The 18,687-nt window shown below is 45.2% G+C and overlaps 1 protein-coding gene across 1 annotated transcript; it reads right to left on the reverse strand.

Annotated features, from left to right (window-relative positions):
• Positions 1 to 11,601: 11,601 nt before the first annotated feature.
• On the reverse strand, positions 11,602 to 17,917 carry LOC127321691 (protein spotted leaf 11). Its single transcript, XM_051350717.2, has 4 exons — positions 17,411 to 17,917; positions 13,952 to 14,068; positions 13,412 to 13,837; positions 11,602 to 13,315 (listed from the first exon to the last, which is right to left on the reverse strand). The coding sequence occupies exons 1-4, from the start codon at positions 17,774 to 17,776 to the stop codon at positions 12,110 to 12,112; spliced, it is 2,115 nt and encodes a 704-aa protein (XP_051206677.1). The 5' UTR covers positions 17,777 to 17,917; the 3' UTR covers positions 11,602 to 12,109.
• Positions 17,918 to 18,687: the final 770 nt, after the last annotated feature.

Consider the following 18,687-nt stretch of genomic DNA (forward strand, 5'->3'; position numbering starts at 1 on the left):
ATTGCTACAGTGGAAGGGGGTTTTTTGTGCCGATGGCTAGTACAGAGCAAGGGGATGAAGAGGCGAACTGTTCGGCGCGGTTAAGTAAAGGGGATATAGTGGAGATTTAATGTCACAGCAGTTTCCGAGGAAGTGGTGCCAAAAAACTGTCAAATCTTGCAGAGAAGTTGAGAAGGCAAGGCATCATGATGAAGGATACTGCGACGGTTCTGCTCTGCCACGACATGACCCGACGAAGAAAAAACAGAGTGGTTTTGGAATTATCATTGCCAAAACCAGGGGGGCATGTGTTATCACCAGATTTTAACCAAATCAGAGGTGGGCCGTGATTGAGATGGGCTTAGAGAATATGCATGGAAATTATTCATGAATCGGCCTTGTATAAGGAGTTTGGGCCAAATTGCCCGTGTATCTGTAAATTATAGTAGGATACATGTCGGTTAGAATTAAGAGGTAGAGTTTAGCTCGTACACGGTTGGGTTTATTCCCAAGTTAGAGAGTCTACGGACTATAAATATGTATCTAGGGTTATTGAGAAAGGAGGACGATCACGTTCACAACAAACCAATCTAGGCGCATCGCCACCCCTTGTTTTCGAGGGTTTCTTCCGGGTAAGCACCATGCTGCCTAGATCGCATCTCGCGATCTAGGCAGTATTGAGTTTATTCGTTGTTCATGCGTTGCTCGTGCTAAAGCCTTGTTGATGGCGAGCAACGTAGTTATCATAGATGTGTTAGGGTTAGCATCATTTTATCTTGATGTATGCGTTTATCTATGCTATCCCTAGACATCTAGCTGCTTTTACACCTATCTTAGGTGTAAGGGCAGCACCTCGCTTGATCTTTGTTTAGTAGATCCGATCCGTTATGATTGCTCCTTGTTCTTCAAGGATTAGTTTGATATCTACATAGTTAGGCCTTGCAAACGGGTTGAATGATCCAGTAGTGCGTAAGGTGTATTTTGCCGATCCTAGAGAAGATGTTCCGGGAATCAACTCCATGTTGGTTTTTAGGCCTTGTCTAGGGTTAGTCTATTATCATCTTTCATGTCTGCCAGGCTCAATTACGTGTAGGACGTTCCGGTTATGTGGTGAAAACCCTAAATCGTCGTAGATCGTTTTAACTTAATATTGATCAAGCAGGACCACCATGTTATCGTAGATCTCATACGAATCATGGGTGGATCGGCTCCTTGAGCTGATTCACAGGATAACCTGAGAGCCGATCGAGGCTCGTATTTAATGTTTACGTGTATGCCATGCAGGAAACTAGTCGAAGCAATCCATCACCTTCCTGACCAGGTATAGGTCAGGTGGCACGCCCTTGCACCAGCATCGGACGTGCGTGCCGGAGCATTGCGGGCCGTCGCCCGAGGGACCAGGACCCACCAGCAGTCCTGGGAGCCTCCCGGCTCTACGTGTTGCCCGTCGCTACTCGCCGGTGGGTTTTGGTGGTCAACACCTACCGGAAGGATATTTCATCCACCTGTCTCTTTTTCGAGAGTACATCCAGTGGTAGAGCAATTGACTGCATCCACCTGTCTCTCACTCCTGATCTTCATCTTCTCGCACTTGAGAGTCGGGCTCTGTGTGCCGGGCCGACCTGATGCCCTTCCAAGGAGAGGTGTCGGATCTAGGTCAGTTCATAGTAGTTTAAATAAAGGTTGGTGTAGTTCTCTGTTTTTGCGTTTGCTAGTTTTCAGCTTCGTGCCGGGAGTTTGACTATGGATTCTTTGGGTCGACTCCATGGTTGTCTGGTGGTTCTTGCTCTTGTCATGGCGCTCCCTTTGTCGAAGCCGGAGGTGGCGTTGTGGAGAGGTGCTGGAAGCTCTATCAATAAGGCCCTTTGATGCGGATCATTCGATCTCGTCTTCTCTGCGCTTTTGGCCGCCATGTAGGTGGACGAAGGACTAGAGTGATGGGGCTGAGAGGTCTGGGGGATGCCCGTGGTGCTGCATTCGGGAGGCATCCTCAGCGGCGGTTGCGCCGTCGACTTTTCCGGCCGAAGGGCGGCCACTCCCCACCTTGAACTTGGAAGCCGTCTTATGCAGGTCGGTGCAAGGTCTTCAACCACCAGCCTATGCCAAATTGGAGGCCATCTAGATCGAGTGTGGCCCGCTGCAGTGACCCAAGTGGCCATGTCCGCGGCGTCGCTGCAGTTGACCATGGCTACAAGCTTCGTGAGCTCGGTGGAGATGGAGCTAGACCGGTTCGCTTTCTACACTTTAGATCTAAGGTCCTTTGTGCCAAATATCAAGGTTTAGTTGTAATTTCCTTTCTTTCTGGATTCCTGAGTGTAAGTTGTAACTTCACCGGTCGGTATTAATGCACCATCTCGATACTTTGGAACCATTGCCCGTTCAAAAAGAAAATTTCCTAGCGTCGAGCTTGATCCATATCAATCTTGGCTCTCTAAGATTCACGCACAAGCTTGATCAAACCAAGCCTTCATATTCAGGTCCATGTTGCTCGCCTTGGTATTTCGCAACCCGCAGCCTTTGCATCCAATCCCGCTTTGATCATCTCAATTTCGATCTTTTTGTCTTACAACCTATAAGCTTCTCGTGCTGCTTCTCAAAGTAGTCTGCCTGCGTTTCATCAATCTTTGCTCCCTCAGTTCTGTTGAAATATTGGGCCCACTTTTAGTGGCCCAAATTAGATTTCAGTTTTTCCTATAAATCTCAAAGCCCACATAGTGGCAGCCTTGTGAGTTTGAGCCCAAGTTGGTGGCAGCTCACTAGGGAGTGGCAAGAGGTGGGAAGTTTAGTCCCACATGAAAAGTTGGGAGGAAGTTAGACCACCTTATAAGGTGGGTTGTTCCACCACTAGTAAGTGAGTGAGAATAGGAGTGCTACACGCGCGCTCCTCCTCCTCCTCGCTCGCTCGTCTCGTCTCGACTCGACTCGACTCGACACGACACGTCACGACGCGCGCCGCGCTCGTGGTGAGTGGATTGAGCCTCGAGCCGAGACTTTCCTTACTTTTTGCAGCTCAGGAAAACGAACAGAGTCCTAGACGGACGCGTCGCAGTTAGTCGGTTCGGGTCGCTCCCGGATCATGGGCTATCTGTAACCGACTCGAAACGTTCGTGCGACGTGGGCGTGGCCCACGTTGCCTAGGGTTTCCCGAGCCTATATAATCTCCTGCCCGGCTACCGCAGAAAAATCATCCAATACACGAGTTAGGGTTTCCACCTCTCTCTGCTTGCGCCGCCATCGTAGCCTACTCCATCCCGCGAGCCGACGTGCATCGGCGAACGGGAGAGCAGGTCTCCGGAACCACTCGTCCTTGCGATCCTGTACGGGAGAGGGCGAATTAGGTTTTTGGGAAGCGCTCTGCGCGACTGCTCAAGTTCTTCATCACGGGTCGCCTTCCGTCCAAGTCGGGCGGTGCTGCCTACCGTCGTCTTCAACGCCATCTACTTCGACCCGTCTTCCCCGTCGTCAACAACGTTGTCATCAACAACGTTACTGCAGCGACATCATCTGCTACACCTCCACCGCCACCTCCACCAGATCGGTACGTGCGACATATCTCGATCTGTTTAGCGATGGATGTTGTACTGTTTGCTATGCTACTGTTCATGTTGATCACTACATCTAGTATGTTCGAGTTTCACATGTTAGTACTTACTGTCTTCATGCTTAATATTGTGGAATTAATCATGGAAATTGTGCCTAATTATCCAACAATCCAAAAACCTAATTGTAGGCAATTTCCTGAGTTAACAATGGCTGGTTTTTCCGATGCACTGAGGCCGGATAAGTTTACCGGTGTGCACTTTAAGAGGTGGCAGTATAAGGCCATGCTCTGGCTTACTCATCTGAAAGTGTTCGAAGTTACTGATGGTTTACCTGAAGGAACTATATCTGACCAAGATCAGAACAAGTTCAAGGAAAACAATACTCTCTTCGTCGGATGCGTTCTGAGTATTCTTGCAGATCGTCTGTGTGATGTGTACATGCACATAACAGACGGTAAAGAGCTCTGGGAGGCACTGAATGCTAAGTTCGGTGCAACCGATGCAGGCAGTGAACTGTACATCATGGAGAACTTCCATGACATCAGGATGGTTAACAACCGTTCTGTAGTCGAACAAGCTCATGAGATACAGTGCATTGCGAAAGAGCTCGAACTCCTTAAGTGTGCCTTACCTGACAAGTTTGTGGCTGGATGCATCATCGCTAAGTTGCCCCCTTCATGGAGGAACTTTGCCACAACTCTCAAACACAAGAGACAGGAGATATCAGTTGAAAATCTGATAGCGTCTCTTGATGTTGAGGAGAAAGCTCGGGCTAAGGATAATACTGAGAAAGGAGAGGGTCAGTCTAGCGCCAACATGGTGCAGAAGAAACCCTACAGCAAGAACAAAGGGAATAACAAGCCCTCCTTCAATAAGCCTATGAAGACTACAACCTTCAAGAAGAAGAAGATGATAAACAAAGCAGATCTGAGCTGCTTTACCTGTGGAGAGGCTGGCCACTTTTCTAAGGACTGTCCAGAGAGGGCAGACCGCAAGAAAAAGGGGAGGCAAGTCAACACTGTGACCGCTAGCAATGCTGATGGGTACGGTAATCTCTTTACTGTTCTTTCGGTATTTCAATCTCCATGTTGGTGGATTGATACAGGTGCTAATGTTCATGTGTGTGCTGATATATCCATGTTCACTTCTTACCAGGTCGCCCGGGATTCTTCCGTCTTGATGGGGAATGGGTCACATGCTTCGTTCGTGGTGTTGGCACGGTAGATCTGAAGTTCACTTCGGGAAGATCGTGCGGTGAGGAACGTGCAGCATGTCCCTACTATGAACAAGAATCTCGTTAGCGGCTCCCTTCTATGCAGAGATGGGTTTAAGGTTGTTTTAGAGTCGAATAAAGTAGTTGTTTCCAAGTTTGGACAATTTATTGGTAAAGGCTATGAGTGCGGAGGCTTGTTCCGCTTTTCGCTTTTTGATTTCAGTAATAAGTCTGTGAACCATATCTGTGGCAATGTTAGTGATGATACCAGTGTTTGGCATCCTCGTTTATGTCACATTAATTTTGGTTTAATGTCTCGGCTATCCAGTTTAAGTTTAATTCCGAATTTCACCATTGCCAAAGGTTCTAAGTGCCATAGTTGTGTGCAATCTAAGCAACCTCGGAAGCCTCACAAGGCGGCCGAGGAGAGAAACTTGGCACCTCTAGAACTCATACATTCTGATCTATGCGAGATGAATGGTGTGTTGACAAAAGGTGGAAAGAGATATTTCATGACATTGATTGATGATGCGACTAGATTTTGCTATGTTTATTTGTTGCGAACTAAAGATGAAGCTTTAGACTACTTTAAAATTTATAAGGCCGAAGTTGAAAATCAACTAGAGAGAAAGATCAAGCGTCTCAGGTCGGATCGTGGTGGTGAATATTTTCCTAAAATCTTTGATGAATTCTGTGAGGAACATGGTATTATTCATGAGAGGACGCCTCCCTATTCACCCCAATCAAACGGGGTTGCCGAGAGGAAAAACCGCACGCTGACTGACTTGGTGAATTCCATGTTAGCCACTGCTGGTTTATCAAAGGCATGGTGGGGGGAGGCTTTGTTGACTTCATGTCATGTCCTGAATAGAGTTCCTAACAAGAATAAAGATAAAACCCCTTACGAGGAGTGGGCTGGGAGAAAACCATCACTTTCGTATTTGCGCACATGGGGATGTTTGGCGAAAGTCAATATTCCAATTACTAAGAAGCGCAAACTTGGACCAAAGACAGTGGATTGTATCTTTCTAGGTTATGCTCATGAGTGTAGGATATAGATTTTTAGTAGTTCAATCCGAGGTACCTGATATGCATGTTGATACTATTATGGAATCTCGTGATGCAACATTTTTTGAGAATATGTTTCCTATGAAAGATATGCATAGCATTGCTAGAATTTCTACTGAGATAATTCCTGAGTCCAGTACATCTAATGAGTATTTTGAACAATCACATGATAATGTTACTGAGAAGGATGACAATGAAGCTCCTAAACGGAGCAAGAGACGAAGGATTGAAAAATCCTTTGGTGATGATTTCATTGTGTACCTTGTGGATGATACTCCCACGTCCATTGCAGAGGCATATGCATCTCCAGATGCAGATGACTGGAAAGAAGCTGTCCATAATGAGATGGACTCGATTCTTTCTAATGGAACTTGGGAGTTGTCAGAACGACCCCATGGATGCAAGCCTGTGGGCTGCAAATGGGTGTTCAAGAAGAAGCTAAGACCTGATGGTACTATTGAAAAGTACAAGGCGCGGCTTGTAGCGAAAGGCTACACAGAGAGAAGGCGAAGATTACTTCGACACCTATTCACCTGTCGCTAGACTTACCACCATTCGAGTACTACTATCCATGGCTGCCTCCTATGGTCTTATCGTTCATCAAATGGATGTAAAGACAGCTTTCCTTAATGGAGAGTTGGAAGAGGAAATCTATATGGATCAGCCTGATGGGTTTGTAGTAAAAGGTGAAGAAAGAAAGGTGTGCAAGTTGCTGAAATCCTTATATGGCCTGAAACAGGCACCTAAGCAATGGCATGAGAAGTTTGACAGAACTTTAACTTCTGTAGGCTTTGTTGTCAATGAGGCTGACAAGTGTGTTTACTATCGCTATGGTGGGGGCGAAGGTGTTATACTATGTTTGTATGTGGATGATATTCTGATCTTTGGTACAAACATGAGAGTAATACACGAGGTCAAGTCTTTCTTGTCAAAGAGTTTTGATATGAAAGATCCGGGAGAAGCTGATGTGATTCTAATATCAAGCTGATTAAGAACGAGAGTGGGATTACTCTAACGCAATCCCATTATGTTGAGAAGATCTTGAGCCGGTTCGGCTATATTGATAGCAAGCCTTCTTCAACACCTTATGATCCCAGTGTGACACTACGCAAGAACCGGAGGATTGCCATAGATCAATTGAGATATTCTCAGATCGTTGGCTCACTCATGTACTTAGCGAGCGCGACTAGACCCGACATCTCTTTTGCTGTTAGCAAGTTGAGTAGGTTCATGTCAAACCCTGGTACTGATCATTGGCATGCACTTGATAGGGTCATGCGCTACCTATGTGGTACAATGAGTTATGGGATTCACTATTCAGGACACCCACCGTGCTTGAAGGATATAGTGATTCGAATTGGATCTCGATGTAGCTGATCCGTACGCCACAAGTGGGTATGTATTTACCTTTGGAGGTGGCGCATATCATGGAGATCTTGCAAGCAAACCATATTGACGAGGTCAACTATGGAAGCAGAACTTATCGCTTTAGACACAACCACCGTTGAATCGGAATGGTTGCGTGAGCTCTTGATGGACTTGCCTGTGGTTGAAAAACCTGTTCCGGCAATCCTTTTGAATTGTGACAATCAAACTGTAATTGTCAAAGTGAACAATTCTAAGGATAACGCGAAGTCATCAAGACACGTCAAGAGACGTTTGAAGTTTGTCAGGAAATTGCGAAACTCCGGAGTAATAACTGTTACATATATTCAAACAGACAAAAACCTGGCAGATCCCTTTACAAAGGGACTATCACGTAATGTGATAGAAAGTGCATCGAGGGAGATGGGTTTGAGACCCGTTGATGTTACGCCATAGTGGTAACCCAACCTTTGTGATCGGAGATCCCGTGAATTAGGACACAGGAAGAACAAACTAGTGGTTTAATTGAGGAGAGTATTATGTAACCCTCTCTATGTGAAGATGCACAACTCTCAGTTGCTGTAAGGCAGGTTGGCAACAAGCCTTAATGTGTTTATGTTGGCTATTTTAGCAAAGATGCTGTCCTACAGAGCATTCTTGAAATAACACACCTATATGAGTCCGATTGTTAAACGTCGCAATCTATGAGATTTGGGTGATCTCTAGTAAACTCATGAAGAGACCACGAAGTATGACGCATATGCTTCACCCGCGGGGTAGGCTACTGGCAGCCATGTATCGGTCATGACTTTGAGTGAAACCCTGTTCACGCAAAACGTGCAATTCACGGCTTAGTCCATTGTTCAAGTGTGAGTGGATGTAGCTTAAAGTTCTAGGCGGAAGTTCAACTTAACAGTCTCACTGAAACACTGGTATATAAACAAGCAGCGAGTATTGGTAAATCTCTAAATGGGGATTTGAGATCTGGTGGGGGATTGTTGAAATATTGGGCCCACTTTTAGTGGTCCAAATTAGATTTCAGTTTTTCCTATAAATCTCAAAGCCCACATAGTGGCAGCCTTGTGAGTTTGAGCCCAAGTTGGTGGCAGCTCACTAGGGAGTGGCAAGAGGTGGGAAGTTTAGTCCCACATGGAAAGTTGGGAGGAAGTTAGACCACCTTATAAGGTGGGTTGTTCCACCACTAGTAAGTGAGTGAGAATAGGAGTGCTACACGCGCGCTCCTCCTCCTCCTCGCTCGCTCGTCTCGTCTCGACTCGACTCGACACGACACGTCACGACGCGCGCCGCGCTCGTGGTGAGTGGATTGAGCCTCGAGCCGAGACTTTCCTTACTTTTTGCAGCTCAGGAAAACGAACAGAGTCCTAGACGGACGCGTCGCAGTTAGTCGGTTCGGGTCGCTCCCGGATCGTGGGCTATCTGTAACCGACTCGAAACGTTCGTGCGACGTGGGCGTGGCCCACGTTGCCTAGGGTTTCCCGAGCCTATATAATCTCCTGCCCGGCTACCGCAGAAAAATCATCCAATACACGAGTTAGGGTTTCCACCTCTCTCTGCTTGCGCCGCCATCGTAGCCTACTCCATCCCGCGAGCCGACGTGCATCGGCGAACGGGAGAGCAGGTCTCCGGAACCACTCGTCCTTGCGATCCTGTACGGGAGAGGGCGAATTAGGTTTTGGGGAAGCGCTCTGCGCGACTGCTCAAGTTCTTCATCACGGGTCGCCTTCCGTCCAAGTCGGGCGGTGCTGCCTACCGTCGTCTTCAACGCCATCTACTTCGACCCGTCTTCCCCGTCGTCAACAACGTTGTCATCAACAACGTTACTGCAGCGACATCATCTGCTACACCTCCACCGCCACCTCCACCAGATCGGTACGTGCGACATATCTCGATCTGTTTAGCGATGGATGTTGTACTGTTTGCTATGCTACTGTTCATGTTGATCACTACATCTAGTATGTTCGAGTTTCACATGTTAGTACTTACTGTCTTCATGCTTAATATTGTGGAATTAATCATGGAAATTGTGCCTAATTATCCAACAAGTTCAAATGTCTCTCCCCATTCTAGGTTGCTTCATTATTTTGGTATCGCCCTTGCAGCCATCTTCGATTTCTTTTGCCCGGTTGGGCATTCCAAAGTCGCAGAGTGTGACTGTCCTTCTAAATCAACGGTTACACGATTCTTCTTCCGCCTAAGCAAAGAAATATGGCACATGTCAATGAATGTGAATTCAGTTAAGCCAAATTGAACATAACCTCCACCGCCGCCTTCTTCCTCTCACCATGGCGTTTGCACTGCCCATTCTAGAGCTCAGTCTCCTCCTTCTTTCGGGTTGTCTCCACCGCCTTCCATTGGTTGTTCCTCTAGCGTCCTCTCCATGAGCTGTGTCGTAGGACGAGACACGGGAGGACGGCAAGCGGTGGTGTTGAACAAACTACAGCTACATCAAAGGATATGTGGTGGTGGCTAGAACCAGAGCGGTAGGCAGCAGTGTGAAACGGAAGGGAAGAACTTATGTAGGGTCTGCGTCCTGCGTGGTGGTCGTGTCTGGCAGCCCTAGCCAGCCCCAAGGTTGGGATGGCCAAGGGGACGTAGAACTCGTTATACGGCGAATTCTTATATACCACCAGTCGCGGCGTGTAAGGCTCGTGCCGTGCAACCCGTGGAGCATGTTTCGTTTTATTTTAAAGTTCGGATTATGGGCCTGGCCCAAGTGAGCGGTTTCTCGAAGTGCGTTTTTTCACCCTGATTTTTTGATGTGGGTTTCTTGATGGTTTTCAGTTCGGTGTCTCTGTCGTTTATTTGTTGTAGTTTTCATTCTTATTCTTCTTCTTCTTTTCTTTTCTTTTCTTTTTATTCATTCAGTTCCTTTTCTGTTTTAACTTTATAGTTTAATTTTTTATTAGAATTTTTGTTGAAAATGTTCAACTCTAGAAAGTTCTGGAAAATTCAGATTTTACAAATGTTGGAAAATTCGAAAATATTTAGATTTTAAAAAATTCCACATCTAAAAGTTATTCAGATTTCGAAATTGCTCATATTTGAAAACTATTCATATTTCGAAATTGTTCATATTTTCAAATATATCAGCTTTTTTATGGAGAGGAAAATTGATTTTTTTAAAAGGTTCAAATTTCAAAAATTCATTTTGCAAATAAAATATGAAAAAATGAGTGCGTCGGGTAATACTGGCCGCAACCGGCGACGTAAGTAAAGGAGCTCCCCGTTTTAGGTGGAAGATGCTATACACTGAGCGGGTTGCTGGCTAAGAGATACCCATGTTGGGCCGGTCCAGCCTTTTTGTTTTGCCTTTTTCGGTTTTCCTTTTTTCTGTTGTTTCTTTTTTGTTTTCTCATATGTTTTTAAACTTGAACTTTTGAAAACTGCTATTTAATTTTTATTTCCAAAATCGGTATTTTAAAAAAATTGAACATTTTTTCGAATGTGAACATTCTTTGATTTGAACGCTTTTTAAAATTTGGAATTAAAAAATATATATATTCAAAAGGACGTGGCTCATTCCCGGTTAACCAGGAATTAGCTTAATTCTCGGTCACCTGGTTTCATGTGTAATTCACGTGCAACTAGAGCAAAGGATTTGCAATTGCACATACATGTGTAATTCTCGTATGCACGAATCACGATGCAAATCTAATGGTTGTCGAGTTGATCTGAAACTAACTTAATTTCCGGTCAACCTGAAATTAGCAAAAGGGTTTTAAAAATATGAACTTTTTTAAATATAAACATTTTTCGAATATAAACATTTTTAAATTTTGAACATTTTTGCAAATTCGAACGACTTTCAAATTTGAACAGTTTTCAAGTTTAAATATTTTTCAAATTTGAGAATTTTTCAAATTTGGAAAATTAGTTTTCCCAAAAAAATGACATTTTTTCGAATTATGAACACTTTTTGAATATGAAAATTTTCTAATTTGAACATTTATAAAATGTGGAAAAATCGAAAAGTTATTTGTAAAAAATATGAACATTTTTTCTGATTTAAACATTTTTAAATTTTGAACATTTTTAAAATTTAGAGTTTTTTCAAAATTTGAACAATTTTAAAGTTGACATTTTTTAAATTTAAACTTTTTACAAATTTGAAGAAAACAGAAAAATGGAAGAATAAATAGAGAAAGGAAAAAAGGAAGAGAAAAGGGAAATGGGCCTGGTCCTATACCCCAACCAGGATGTGCGGCACGCCGACCGGGGGCATTTTCGTGTCCATACCTCGTTGGGCCGATGGGGCACGTCGGTGTGCGATGTACTCAGTACGTCACGTCTGAGTTGGAAATGGCAGGGCCAGTTTCACCAAGAATTGGTACAGAAACGAGAACACTTTACTGACAGGGTCAGTACATCGCCCAGTAATTCCTGGGCAGATTTCATGACAACAATATGCGGACAGATTGCTCAGGATCTCACCACATTCAATTTCTTTCAAGTTACAGGTGAAGAGCCGTCCATGTCAAAAGCACTCCATGCACCAGCTATTCTCTCGCTACAGAAACATCTAGAACAGGAACTAAGCTCAACAAAAAAAAACTTGGAACTAATGCTTTACTGAAGCCCTCCTTTTGTCAGGCAAGTAAAATTATAACCCTTGGAAGCCACAAATTAGTCATGTACTAGGCACCGGGCACAACCACACCTCGCTAAAACTCGAGGATCCTACGTTCAATCACTGGGACATTGTACAGATGACAAGGGTTAACGGCACTATGATTGCAAAACTGACTTGTCAACCTGCTCATGGCCCGAAATCAAGCTGCCGGGTCTTCCTGCCTCCCAGATCCACATTGTACAAACAAAACGCACACCTCCAGACTACGAAATTGCAGGAGATCTTCCAACTGGCAGTGACAGGCAGCCCAAAAACAAACCACTATCTAGAACCAAATATGCTGATGGGTGATCACCTTTCAGGAAGATGCGAAGAATTGGGAAGCAGTGGTTCCTCTAGCTGAGCATCTGCTAGAAGAGCCTGAACCAGAGCTTGGGACCGGGTCTGGGCCTGAGCGAGCGCCTGCGCCATCGCGTCTCCCTGGGCTTGGCTCTGCTGCTTTAAGAACCTATTCATCCGTTCGAGCAGCTGGATCGCTTTCCTTTTGCCCCTGTCTGTGCCGCTCTCTGCTAGCTCCTCTAGCAAGGTCACGATGCCCTGCTCCTGCGCTTCCGCAAGATGCTGTTGCTGCTGTTCTCCATTGCAGAGATGCACTAGAACAGCCGCTGCATTTTCCTTGTTCCTTGCGGATCCATTTCTGATAACCCCAACCAGGATTGGTATGGCGGCCGCAGAGCTAATAGCTGCCTTGCCCTCAGGATGGCTCGAGAGAATTGCTAGAATAGCAAGGGCCTCATCCACCATTCCACTTTCAGTCTCTGTTAGAAGTTCAAGCAGTATAGGGACCAATCCAGCTCTGATAGCTTTACCTTTGTTGCCCTGATAGATACACAAGTTAAATAATGCAGTTGCTGCATCCTTTTTACCGCGTTGACTTCCATTACCCAATAGCAGTACCAAAGCTGGAATTGCCCCAGAAGCCCCAATCATCACCTTGTTCTCATCCACAAGTGATAGGCTAAATAGTGTGGCAGCTGAATTCTCCCGGGCTTCCATGCTGCCCCTCTTCAGCACATGTACGATTCCAGGAACAGCTCCAGAGGTAATTATTCTTGCTTTGTTTTCTTCGTAAATAGAAAGATTCAGAATAGCAGTAACCACATGTTCCTGAGTGCTAACATCGGTGGTTGGTAGAAGGCTCACAAGGATAGGAATAGCACCAGCTTCTCCTATACAAGCACGATTTTCAGCACTACGCTTGGCAAGCTGACGAAGCATACCTGCAGCGGCGCGTTGGTCTGCAAGATTCTGGGATGACAGTTTCTGGAGAAGCTCAATAACTTTACTATGCTCAGAAGCGGTACATGTTGCTGGTGCATTACTTTGTTGAGCAGGGCGCTTTGGCGGCTCCACGCCATTTGCTTCACACCATTGAGCTATGAGGCTTCGAAGGACAAAGTTTGGAGTTAACGATTTATTGGGAAGCTTCTGCTGCGTCTTAGGACAGGTGTCATGCCCAGCCTCCAACCATCTCTCTATGCAACCTCGCTCGTAAGTCTGAATACATACATATTCAAGAAATTCTTGTCAGTTGAAATATAAACAGAAGCTCACTAAATTGACAGCAAACATAAAAGCAAGTTACACGGAAACCTGTCCAGTGGAGACAATAACTGGGTCTTTCATTAAATCAAGGGATATTGGGCAGCGGAAATCATCTGGAACAACAGGAAACGTCGAGTTGTCATTTGGGGAAAGGTTTGCTGCACTTGCTGTGATGCCTATTACAGGGTCCTGAGTCTGCATAAAATCCTTGATCTTTTTCAGAAGCATTGAAACATTCTCAACAACCGCGCCAGGGTCCCCCCCACTAGCCATCTCATGCAAGGTCAATGATTCTTGATTGAGGTCAGATATGGTGACAAGCTGCAATTTCTCAGATAAACTTTGAAGAATATCTGGGTCAACAATAGCAGTGGCGCTTGAATTGTAGACAGATATTAGATCATTAAAGAGAATGTCATCAGATGTATCAGGTCGTTCTTTTGCCCTTTTGAATTGAGCGTGGACCAGTTCAACCTGCACAATAATTGGACATGTTTTAGCTGCAGATATAAAGCAAGACAAACCAAACAGAAAAAAAAATGGTTTCACTATAAATACAAAAGGAACTCAGGAGTAAAGATGGTTTACCTGTTCCCTTACTTCATCTGATATGCCAAGCTCATCAAACGAGATACCAGCTAACGCTTGTTCAAGCCTCGAGGTAATGTCCTGGAAAGTCTGCATTATTTTGTCTCTCTGGAGAACCTGCAAACAAGGTAACCACGAACTGTTAGAAAATGGTAATGATTTAATGATGTACTGCATGCAAAAGTATACAACAAAATGTACCACAACAGTGACCAGCTTTGTAAGTCTGCCGACCAGCATTACTTAATTCTTATAAAGGTATATGTTATATGTATCAAAAGATATTAAGCCTACTCAACTACAGACTCGCTACTTTTTCTGAACGAACTCGTGCAAAGCAAGTAGCGGTGCATTATTAACCGCCGCATACCTCATCAAAACAGAGCAACTTAGTGTCAATATTTCTTAACAATGATCACAGAGTATTAATAACTAGCACATATTTAAACGTTAGCCTATGCAGTGCGATTCAAACATCACGTAGCCTTCGGCTTCAAATATCTGGCACTCAGATACGACAGTTTTATTATACCCTGTAATAATACATACCAAAGATAACTCCAAATATATGACTGGATAGTTTACACCCTTAGGTCCAGCTTGGAATGTCATTTTCCAGGTCAGAACTGACCTAACTTACGGGGCCTGATATATTCCCGCCATAGGCCAGGAATCGCATTTAGTTTGTCGTTTTGGACGGGTCCAAAAACAACAGTTTTCCATTTCCGCAGGGGAAAAATGATCCAGCCGGGACCTGCGTTTTCTTATCCTCCAAAGTGACACCGGTTTAGTTGTGCACATTGATTTCCAAGTGATTTTTTTAATCCAGTGATTTATTTTTCGTAAGTTGCCAAGCGGGCTTAAAGTGCTTGCAGTACTTTGCTAGCTATGACTAAAATATTATTGTCAATTGACTACGTCTTTCCCTGATCTTAGGCCCAGGCTCACACATCCATGGATGAAACCTTGTGGAGTGTCTATCCCATTTAGGTTCAATTAGGATCCCTCTGGTTTTCCATTTCCTCACAGTCCATCAAGAACTGGGCAATAGCCAATTGGTCGGAGTGCAGTGGTGTCACAGTGCGACCCATATGGGGAAAAATAAATCTCATTGCTTATTCTGTGGAGCAAATAAACCAGTGTATCTAATTATTTTATTAATGTGTCTGCGGTGGTAGTACCCTCAGTCTCATCAGTTGCATTACCAATACGGAAGTACGGAACTTCAGAAACTAACTGCAGCTTCCTCCCAACGAAAGACCTGTGGCAGTGCAGCTGCCAGCTACTGCCGACCATAGTTCATGACAATCGTGATCCCAGACACTTTTGATTGTGATAAATGGCCCGCTCACCACTCGCAAACCACTAACATGAGCTAACTGTACATACCATCCTCAGTTGCGAACACGTTTTCCTTATCAGGTATTTCTGTAACCAGTGGCTACGCCAAGTTCAATACTTTAAACGCAGCTAGCAATATATCTTCCAGCTTTGCCACCACCATTCCCATGCATGATGCATCCATGCTTAATACTCCAGGTCATATTTAAACTTTACGTGGAAAGTTATTCTTTTACATTTTGAAACCAGTATTACCAACGCCTTGGTGGAAAAACTGAGTATAACATGATCAATCCACGTCACAGGATTATGTCCAGCCCTCATACCCCAGAATTTTTTTTGGAAAATAGTTTGTAAAGACAAACTTCCTTAACTAACTAGTCAACAAGATCATACATGCATGTAACGACATGTTGATCGAATTCTCCAGATATCTGAGTCCTCCAGCTCCACTGCATTATTGTTATACAAATAAACAAGACAAGGGCCCATAGTGGCAGTGTTGGGTTCTGTCTCAAGTTGCATAAAAAGGAGGACCCTATCTCATGATTGATATACCAAGGCTGAGAATCATAGTTAGTGTCCTAGCTGCATTAGAGGTACCGTTCATGTGTGTTGCTAAGGAGGAAACAAATTAGACTAGCCAACAGGTCGAGCCACATAAACTGGGATGCCAAACTTGGCCTATGACTCTATGGGATACCCTCATCGTTCCCTATTACATAATAGTGGCACTTGCGGGTAATTTCATCACAACTTTGGTAGCAAACAAGACGACCAGCCCAGCCATTTGCAAAAGATCTAACGGCCCATGTCAGGAAGGGGTAAGAGGTGAATCGACGGCCACCGCCGATCGACATATATATATATAAGAGTTAAGAATAGTATTGAAGCACCATCACTTTCACCTGCACCAAAGAAAAAACATAGATGGCTGGACAAGTGCTATCAGCTCTAGACATGCTGTTTGTAAAAAAGCAAGGCTAGTGTGAACAATAGCAGTCACTAAAATAGCAACAGTGATGAATAAACTAGTTATTGTAGAGTGAGCTACAGCTATCTTGTACTACACACTTTGTTACAAATATTACTACATATGACCTAGTAGCCGCGATAGAGGTTTCGTTCACGTGCTTTGCTAATAAGGAAACAAATTAGACTACACGGCAGGTCAAGCCAAAAAAAACTGGGGTTGCCAAACTTGGCCTATGAGACACCCTCATCATTCCCTACTACATATTAGTGGCAGTTGCGGGTAATTTCATCAGAACTTTGGCACTAAACAGGTTGATCATCTCAGCCATTTGCAAACGATCTAATGGCTCATATCATGTGGAGCCTAAGCGCCACCGCCGATCAACATGTATATAAGAGTAAAGAATATACATTTAGCGCCATCGCTTTCACCTCACCCAAAAAACAAACTAGCTGGACAAGTGCTCTCAGCTACAAGTATGCAGTTGGTGAGAAAGGCTAGTGTGAACCCAGATATGGTAACTAATAGCAGTAATTAAAATAGCAACATTGATGAACAACTAGTTGATGCAGAGTAAGCTCGCAGCCATCTTCTGTAAAAATCTTGGACTTATTAATAGTACTACATATGACCTAGTAGCGTCTGAAACTGCAAGTATTTATAACATAATAGTATTGGTCAGACAAAAATTAGAAATCGTTTAATCAGTAACTGTAGCTTGTGTTTTCCTAGTCTGACCCATCCGTGTCAACACAACCAATAATAAGCTAGGATATATATTAGACAGAGTTGTTCAACACCAGTAAACAATGTCAAGTTGTCACCTGCCCTGGCCCGGCATTGATTTGACACCAGGAAATTCAAAACCTGGTCCAACCTCAGGTATTTTTTAAGGATAATAATTAGATTTTGCACAAACAAGAAATAAGAAAGCGGGCAACATTTCGCAAGTGAGTAGCGACAGGTTCTAATTCTGCACCATAGAACGGTTTAATAATTCTTCCAAGTGAAACCTCTTAACTCCACAGCTAAATCCTTGTGTAACGCGAAAGGCGCGAAATTACGGGGTAAATTTAGGATGCGGTGCGCACAACGGGACAGTAAAAGAAAGAGGGATGTTCAATCGAGACGGGAAATCCCACCAGGAAGATCTTGCTGCCGGTGCTGCCGAGGCGGAGCAGGTCCTTGGCGGCGGCGAGCGCGTCCCTGAGCTGGCGCAGGGCCGCCACCGATGCCTCCGGCAGCGGGCGCGGCCCCTCCTTGGCCTCCTCCAGCATGGGCGCGAGCAGCCGGATCCGGCGCGAGAGGTTGCAGAACTGCCTCCGGTACGCGTTCCTGAAGTCGGAGATGGCGGCGATCTCGTCCACCAGCTCCGCCACCTTCTCCACCAAATCCCCCACATCCTCCGACTCCGGACCGGCGGAGGCCGCCTCGGCCGCAGTGGTGGACGGCGCGGCCTCGGCGCTGGGCTCCTCGCCAGTGTTGTTGGGCTTGGCGTCCTCGTCCATGGTGGCGGAGGTGCAAAGGGCTCAGCTTTGCGGCACAGTGTAGGAGGATAGGCGGTGCAGCAGCGTAGCGCGGCGGCCGGCGCAGTGGTGGCGAGCTGGGGGGATTTGGGGTGGTGGCCTCCGTCCGCTCCGCTCCAACTAGTAATCTAGGCATGTGGGCCGTGGGTCCGGGGTGTCAGTCCAACGTCCCGCGCCGATATAGGAGCCGGCGGCGGCGGCGCGGCTCGGCTCGGCTGGTGCAGCTGAGGCGTGGACCGCCGGAAGCGGGAATCCCGAGGCCGGATGGACCGCGGCGATGGGCGCCGGCGCATGCGGCGGGTCCAGGTAGAAAAGTGTTTGGATTTGGATCGCTTTTTCGCTAAGTACCCAAACGGTTCCTCGTTGATCGGCCAGTTTGGGATGCTCCAAAACAGAAGCAAAGATCGGCGCGTCGATACCTGCCTGCTTAGCTAAGACAGTGCTGGATCCCGCGTCGGTTTGTTTAAAGCGTGTCAGTTAATCCTCTGTTTACAGCAACGTACAGTAATCTAGATAAGCATGCTAAGAGTTTAAATATTTCACACTATTGTATTTTTGCTTCTTTTAAAGATCTGTTGTAATTTTTGCTGGGTTGGAGAAGTGAGAAGAGGAGAGAGCTAGCTGCAGCGCGGCCTTCTATACACCTTGTGACAATGTAATATGGAACCAAATATTAATGAAATATGTATACTAAATCTAACTAGCACTATACATGTGAACGAGATCAGCCGCGGACGCATAAAAAAAACTGCAGGGTGGGCACACTTCCTTTAAAAAAAAAATTCAACGTCAATGTGTGAAAAAAAATCATTAAACAATTAAATATAAATGTTTTCAAAAAATTCAGGGTGGGCTGCACCCTGCTGCGTACGCCCCTGAACGGGATGGCAATA

This window comes from Lolium perenne, chromosome 4 (assembly GCF_019359855.2).
Source record: "Lolium perenne isolate Kyuss_39 chromosome 4, Kyuss_2.0, whole genome shotgun sequence".
NCBI classification, from domain to species: domain Eukaryota; kingdom Viridiplantae; phylum Streptophyta; class Magnoliopsida; order Poales; family Poaceae; genus Lolium; species Lolium perenne.

Coding starts and splice junctions, on each gene's coding strand:
- LOC127321691 (XM_051350717.2), bottom strand. CDS start 17,776: ATGGACGAGGACGCCAAGCCCAACAACACTGGCGAGGAGCCCAGCGCC. Junction 14,069..17,410: donor CCGGCAGCAAGATCTTCCTG/GTGGGATTTCCC, acceptor CCTTGTTTGCAG/GTTCTCCAGAGAGACAAAAT. Junction 13,838..13,951: donor CAGATGAAGTAAGGGAACAG/GTAAACCATCTT, acceptor ATTATTGTGCAG/GTTGAACTGGTCCACGCTCA.